This window comes from Filicampus tigris, chromosome 17, assembly GCF_054856515.1.
Source record: "Filicampus tigris isolate MCC_2025a chromosome 17, RoL_Ftig_1.0, whole genome shotgun sequence".
NCBI classification, from domain to species: Eukaryota; Metazoa; Chordata; class Actinopteri; order Syngnathiformes; family Syngnathidae; genus Filicampus; species Filicampus tigris.
Window position 1 is genome coordinate 15,572,970 of NC_141233.1, and position 7,945 is coordinate 15,580,914.

General features: G+C 55.2%; 1 protein-coding gene across 1 annotated transcript; it reads left to right on the top strand.

The window, feature by feature from the left end:
- Positions 1-792: 792 nt before the first annotated feature.
- On the top strand, positions 793-7,941 carry LOC147133646 (max-binding protein MNT-like). Its single transcript, XM_086057147.1, has 6 exons — positions 793-1,598; positions 3,457-3,976; positions 4,091-4,132; positions 4,515-4,626; positions 5,632-5,824; positions 6,192-7,941. Exons 1-6 carry the CDS (start codon positions 1,490-1,492, stop codon positions 6,854-6,856), a joined length of 1,641 nt encoding a protein of 546 aa, XP_085913273.1. The 5' UTR covers positions 793-1,489; the 3' UTR covers positions 6,857-7,941.
- Positions 7,942-7,945: the final 4 nt, after the last annotated feature.

The following is a 7,945-nucleotide window of genomic DNA, read 5'->3' on the forward strand; positions in this document are numbered from 1 at the left end:
GTGGATGCTTGTGGGCCCCCCCCGACCCCCCAGCACGCCACCACCTGAGGACAAGTCGAGACATTTCAGGAGAGAGGGCCGCTCGGGCACGCTTCCCTGAGGTGCTCAGGCTCCGTCCCAGTGGGAGGAGCCTCCCCCCCCCCCCCAAGCACATGCTGCACAGATGAACCACGATGTGGCGAAAGGCGACTATTCCTCTGCCACCTGCTTAAGTAAGAACTTGACGTCTTACGTCACGTGGATTCCTGTCCAATTTGGATTCTATTGTCAAATATGTTGTGTGGCCTTTCGTTCTTGTCTGCACAGCCACGAGCGATGCAGCGCTTCCATCTGGGTCATCATCATCCTCACTACGCTCCCTCCACAAACTCGTCCCTCCGCCTCCTCTTCACAGCTCGCGTGCATGTCATGTGCTCCTCTTGGCTCCGCCCACTTTAACGCCTCCCTGTCGTTCTACAGCCCCGCCCCCTCCTACACGCACACGGAAAAGGAAGAAAAAAGGCGGGAGGAGGGGTGTTGGGAGTGGAACAGACGTCATTATTGAACGCTTCACATTTTTTGTGATCAATACATTTTGATAACTATTACAAGGATTTCCAATAGTGGAGACGAAACCTTTACTAAGCAGAGAAACCTTGCTAATGGCTAATTTGGTTCTGCGTCTTGGAAAGGCGTGAAAACTTGTTGCAGGTTACGGTCCCTCTCCACAAGTGCAAGTGACGTCATCGCAGCGCACCCCCCCCCTTTTCACCGACAGCCTCTCTAGTTCGGGGTGGGGGCGGGGCCGCGCTTATAGGTCACGCGCTAGCCACGCAAATGACACGCACGCGCGCGACTGCGGGCGGGGCGGGCGTCCATGTGGCCCAGTAGCACGCTTGTTGTTCTCGTCGCCTATAGGCCGGCGGCCGCCGAAGCAGCCAATGGGCGGCCGTCACGCGCTGCGGCCGCCCGGTCTTCGCCAAAACCCGGAAATGGCGTCACACGGAGCAAACCTTGTCGTGAGGATTCCGGCGCGCACGCAGTGACGTCACTGCGGGCATGCCGCGTTTCAACGGCTCCAGTGGAGACGAAACACGCTGGAGGGGCGTGATAGGGCTTCTGGGGGGGGTTTGAGCGGCACAAAAGTGGCACTGAAAGAGCACGTGACGTGCTCCGTGTTTTGGCGGAAGCCGTAGTAAGAGGGCGTGGCCGGATTGCGTGAGGGCGTGGCGTGGCGTGGCACGCCTCAAAGATTGTTGTGAGTTAGGACGAGCCTCATCGCCATCTTGTCGCCCGAACACTTTGGACGAGCCCGGCCAGCTCCGGCTCGCCGAGGAGCGAGCCAGCCGGATTCTCGAGCTGCCCGCGGGGACGCGGAGCCGTGCACGCTGAACCCGCCCTATCACCAGCGACCAACCTTCCCCCCCTACCCACCCCCCCCGCCGCGACGCTCTCGTTTCGTCTCGTCTGGTCTGGTCGGCCGTCGTCGTCGCCTCGTCGCGGTTCGGCCATGAGCATCGACACGCTGCTGGAGGCCGCTCGCTTTCTGGAGTGGCAAGCCGAGCAGGACCGGACCGAGCTGGCCGAGCGTCAAGCCGAACCGCGGCTCCTCTCACACGGTAAGAACCGAAGGACGTGCCCCCACCCCGCCAGCCAACACCTTCGTTCTCTGCTCCGGTTTCGGTTCGGACCCGCCAAGCCTCCGCTTCCGCTTTCAAGAGTGGCTTTTCTTGGCTATTTTTCCTACGCGGAAACCCGTGCGCGTGCACGTCACCGCCAAGGAGTTCCTGTCACGAGCTTTCCGTTTTTCCCCCCCCCCCCCCTTCGTTTATACACTACGCCCCCCCCCCCCCGACACACACGCGTGTGACGTCAGTTGGACCATGTGTGCTCGAAGTGTGTCACGCGCGTGATCCACATTTGCTCCACTCTGAGCGGCGTGCGCTGGCGGCGAAGGGGGGGGGGGCTCAGGGCTCCCTCGTGTTCACCCCCCAGTCCCCACGTACTCGACAACGCCGCTTGTTTGTTGTTGACGAGCACGCGTACTAGCTTGGAAGACCGGCAAGGAAGGAATGTGTGTGTGTGTGTAGGGTGGGGGGGCTACGTGACTTCGCCTTCCTCTTCTGATGACGTGTATCAGTCACACACACACACATCCTCACCACCACCTCATGCCTCGCCTAACTCACACACATTGATAGGAGGGGGAGGGGGCAGGCTCCCCCCTCCCTAAGCCGACCTAGCTATTCCACCCAGTTACATAATTGACGTGCGCGTGCACACAGCATTCTGGCACGTGGAGTCTCGTGCACGCGCGCCATTCACACTAGCTAGCTTGTGTGTGCGTGCTTGCTTTCTGGCTTTCTACTTTTCAAGCAAGACGAAGTGTTTGATGACTTTGCTGTGAACAACTTTTTGTTGTCTGCCCGCCACTAAACTGCAAACTTTTGATTTTTGATTCTTTTTTTTTTTTTCCCCCCTAAAATGGAAAAAAGAATGTCCAAGCATTTAGACGATGAAAAGTGCAGGAAAATGTGTTGAATTGTTTCGATGTCAACTTGGCAAAATTGCTGCTGGTGTTGTCTATCTTTGCATTGGGTCACACAAACGCTCAACCGTGGAATGGACAAACGTTTTCTTCTATATCAAATGCTTATTTTTCTCATCCACGAATGTCTGTTTGAAAAGTCAAATGTGTTGATTGAGCTGCGAACTTTGACCCCTCGTGCCCTACTGTCACATGACTGCCGCCTCAACGCAACAGAGGCAAACAGAGGCCACATTTAACTTCACAACTACTGAATTCAAGTGAAAGTCTCACACACGCACGCACACACTTGGCTGGGTCAGTATTGTGAGCGTGTGTGGGGGTGTGTGTGTGTGTGCGCGCGTGCGCGGCATGAGGAAGTCATGTGATTGGCACGCGGTTGCGTCGGGTGTGAGCGACAGCCCCGGGAACTCGTTGGAGGATTCCCTGCAATGGGGATGTTCCCGACATGGCTGCTGTTTCCATGGCAACTCAGGGTTTCACAAACTGTTTCCCACGCACGCACATTGTCTATGGTGCTGTGTGCGTGCTTTTCGTTTCCCCGATGACATCATATTAAAGGGCCAGACATCCATTTTGTATCATGCGTCTCCTCATTCGTCCATCCCTGCTGACATGGGGCCAGAAGTGGGGCGCACCAGAGGTGGGCTATGCCCATGACTGGTAGCTAGCCGATTACAGGGCACGTACAAACGGGCATTCTCGCCTTTGGCCAATTTGTTAGCTGTCCATGAAGCTAACACGTGCAAGCTCAAGTAAAGGGTAAGGTTCAAACGGGGGGTATGCGTGCTAGCCACTTGTCAATCGTGCTGCCTGTTGCGAAACAGGTGCTACATATTGATAGATGACAACAACTCCGTTTAGAAAAGCGTCATATAAACATGAGGCAATATTATTATTTTCTCCGCCTTTTTTTTTTTTTTTTTAAGAGGAGGATCAGTGCAAGGTGATGATGCTCATCAACCAGGAGGTGGAGTCAAGACAACTGGAGCCACTCCCACCGCAGCCAATCGGAACCAACCACGTAGGCCGGGGCGAGCAGCCGGCCTGCCCCGCGGCTCCGCCCCCGCAAGCGTCGGTCACCGTCATCCCCGTGATGCCGGTCGTCGCGGCGGCGCCCGCAACCCTCCCCCTGGCCCCGACCGCGCTGGGCGGTCCGCCGTTGGCTAACAGCTCTTCTCCCTCCCCCCCGCGGGCTCCCCCTCCTCATCTACTGTGCCCCCCCCACGTCAAAGTGGACGCCGCCAACCGGCTGATCAAATGCAGCCAATCGCAGCAGCAGCAGCCTCAGGTTCACGTTCGGTACCCGCCCCCCGCGTGCGGCGATGGGCCTGCCCCGCGGCCCGCCCTGGCGTCCCACCAGGCTCCGCCCGCGGCCCAGCTCAGGACCAATGGGCTCGTGCTGGATGACATGAGGGGAGGGGCCAACGCCAAGAGGAGGCCTGGAGGGTCAGTACCTCAAAATAAATAAATAATCGTGGAGTGAAGTCATTGTAATTGAATTTCGATTCATTGCACAGCCCTAACGTGCTGACTGGCGTGTTTTTGTCGTTGTCTTTTCAGGGCGGGAACCAGAGAGGTCCACAACAAGCTGGAGCAGAACCGGTGAGTTGCGCTGCTGGAGCTTGTAGAAGGCGAGCGGGCCCCATCCTTCATCAACCTGCTCATGCTTCCTTTCCTCGTCTTCTCTTCCGATCGGCTAATTAGTAGCTTTCGCACACACAAAATATTAGGCAAGCAAGCTTTGATTTCTATTAGGGCGCCCTGGCGCACTTTTTTTTTTTTTTTTTGCACCCGAGTACAAGTCACTAGATTTAGATTCGTGAGGTATCTGCCTTATGTGAACAAAACTGTCACCTTCAAACCAAAAGTCCGGTAAAAAAAAAACAAAAAACAAACCAATAAATAAATAAACTGAGGAAGTACCGAGCCGTCATTTTTGGTGGAGCGTTCCAGCAACTCTGTGTGATGTTTTCGTTTTTGTCAGGCGCGCTCACCTGAAGGAATGTTTCGAGACGCTGAAGAAGAACGTCCCCAACGTGGACGACAAGAAGACGTCCAACCTCAGCGTCCTGCGCAGCGCCTTGCGCTACATCCAGGTACCGGTCGAGCGCGCGCGCGCACCTTAGCGCTGCCGCCGCCGCCTTCTGTGCGCTCGCTTGGCCTGTAACCATGGCAACAGCTGCAACGCGCGCCTGGGAGGAAGTGGAAGTGGAGGTGGAGAGGCGGGGTCCAGTCACATGACTTGCTGTGACGCCATTTAGCGGTCGGGAGGCTCCTTTCGGGGGAAGGTTGCCATGGCAGTGCGCAGGCAGGCAGCTGTTGCCACGGTGATACAGGATGACATCATCGCCAAGGAGCTCACTTGCCACTCCAGGGGTTCACTTCCTGTCGCATGTCATCGTACGTCCTCAACAACAATTTTTTGTTTTGAAAAGTCGCGTAGTTACAAAAAGTCCAGTATTTTCCAAAAGTCAAACATTTTTGAAAAGCTTGAAATCATCCCAACAATTTTCTTTTGAAAAAAAAAAAAAGCCATATTAACCAAATTTGTTGTACATTTTTTGAAAAAAAGGCTTTTATTCTACAAAAAGTTGTATTTTTAAAAACCATGCATTTATAAAAAGTGCTAAATACTTTCCAACTCTAACATTTTCAAGTCATATTTCGGAAAAAAATATGAAATCAAATGATAGTTTTGTTTTGCACAAAGTGCTATATTCTTGGAAAAAAAAACTATGAAAAAAAGCTTGTACACTTCCCCAGATTTTATATATATTTAAAAATGAGTTATTCCGGGAAAATCAAAAGTTAAATAAAGGGTTGTATATTATTGAAAAAAGAAGTCATACTTTTGAAAAAGCCGAGAAAAAGTAGCAAAGCATCGTAAGCTTGTTGTGGCGCTTAGGCTGTTGCCGTGGTCATGCGCCATACCCAGTGCTCACTTCCTGTCCCATGATTGGTCAATCGGTGGCGGCCCCTCCCCCTCGTTGTCATCTGACTTCATGTCGTTCGGGTGGAGCTTCAGGGAAGCGTCCCGCCACCAGTGCGGCGATTGGCCGAAAGCAGCGCGTGTAGCCCTCTTTTGTGTGTGGGCGGGGCAGACGCTGAAGCGCAAGGAGAAGGAGTACGAGCACGAGATGGAGCGGCTGGCCCGGGAGAAGATCGCCACCCAGCAGCGTTTATCCGAGCTGAAGAAAGAGCTGAGTCAGCGGATGGACGCGCTGGAGATCGAACGCGTCATCCGGCAAAGCGTCCAGCCCGAAGACGACCAGGCGTCCACCTCCACCGCCTCGGGTACGTCGCGTGACGCTTCGCTCGGCTAGCTCGCCGCCGCATTGCGACTTGCCCGCGACGTTAGCTGAGACGCTAACTTTTGCCGAGTTGACTCATTGTCCCTGGCTCATCATGAGACTAGTTGACTTGCGCTGACCTTGCGGCCGACTCATGTCAACGTTGTTGCTGACTAGTCGAGACGTTGCTACTGACTCGTGTTGAGGTGCCGAGTCGTCATGACATTTGCTGACTCGCGTCAATCTCCGTCAGCGAATGTGCTCACACATGTTGACCTGTCGTGAGTCATCATGACTGAGGCTGATTCATGCCAACAATGTCGAGTGGTCGGAACTTGTCAAGTGAGATATTTCTTTATTTTTGTCGACAGAAGGCGAAGACAACTTGGAGCAGGAGGGCGCGGACGAGGACACACCCGCCGGCGCTTCCGCGCCCCCGCCCCAAGCGACGGCGGGCCCGCCCATCCTACAGGCGCCGCTGCTGGCACCCCGCCTGTCCATCCAGCACGCTGCCCTGTTGGCCGCGCCCCCGTCCTCCTCTGCCCCTCCCCCCCAGGCCCCGCTCCCGCCGCCCACCGTCATCACCCACGCCGCCGTCCCCCACGCCCCCGTCTCGGCCGTGTCGCACCCCTCCGTCATCCAGGCCGTCAGCCACGCCCTGCCGGCCAATCACAAGCACCTCCCGCACATCGCGCCCTCGCCCGGCCACGCCCCCATCGGCCACATCACGGTGCACCCGGTGGCGCGCCTGGGGGCGCCGCTGCCGTCCTGCCTGCCCGCCTTGTACCCGCAGGGGGTGTCGGTGCCGCAGCCCGCCGTGGTGGGCCACATCGCGCACACCTTCGCCCACCACGCGCTGCCCCGCGTGCAGCCCCCCCCTCAGGCCGGCGCCAACGGCGGCGCGGCAAGCCAGCAGGCGGCGGCGCTGGGGAAGCCCACCGCCGTGCTGGCACCCCACCCCCAGCTGGTGGGCCAGGCGGCGGTCACCATGGTAACGGTGCCCACCTTCCCCGTCAGCACCATAAAACTGGCTTGAACGCTGCCACGCTCGGGACGGGAAGCGACGTCGCGTTGTGATGATGTCACTGGTCGGACGCATGTAGACGTCTTAACCCCCCTTGGGACCATACAGCCCCTCCCCACCTCCCAAAAAAAAACAAAAACTAGCAGGATGATGGACATGGTCCCCCGCAGAACTGCAATTCACCTTTTTTGAGGGGTCGAAGGGGGGGGGGGGGTTAGTGGGTGGTTAGCCTGCATCATTGTGCTCAGGCCAAAGCCCTGTCTAATGCCAAAGCAATGCTTTGGCACCAACGTGGGTCCAAGGAACTACAGCGAAGTGAGTTGAGGACCTGATGCAGTGCTTTGTCGCCCTCTTGTGGCGCCTCCGAGCAATCGTAAACTGCCCGACCGCAGGAAGGATGTTTGCCAGAGCGCCCTCTGCTGCACGCCACACGAACGACAAGCAGCTGAGCATGAAACAATTCCTTTGTTGCAAACTTGCAACTTTGAAAACATGAATTTGACTTTTTAGTTTTGTTAGAATTATGCGAAAAGGAGCTTCTTTTTTTTTTTTTGCGTCCCATCTTCTGCGCAGGTGTCAACGCGGCTGCGGCATCATGCTTGCGCGCGTCTCCAATTAACCTCTTCATCACTGTGACAACACACACACACACACACACTGAGCGAATGAAAAGCAATCAAAGTTTTGATTTTTGCTCTTTGAGACTGAACGTGAAAAAAAAAAAAAAAAGGTTTTTTTTTTCTTGCTAATGACTCCCGAGTCTAATCTTCTGATTGTGACTGTTTGGGTTGCGTAATCTTGTGGATGGACTTTAATGTGATGCACGCTGGCGCGTCTGACTTGTTTTTATTCTTATCCAGATTCTGATCATTAATGCTGCTTTGTGTTGTGGTGCATGTTTGTGGGACCATGTAGAAGGCGGGCGGGCGGGCAGGCAGGACGTTGGACCTCACGCTATATATGGATATTATATATTAATACAAGCACGGCTGTTTTCCCTATGGCGAAAGTGTTAAGTTATATAATAAGGCCTGAGCACTGTGGGCCGTCAACATTAATCTGAAAGATTCTTAATAAATATTATGACATTTACAACAGTCC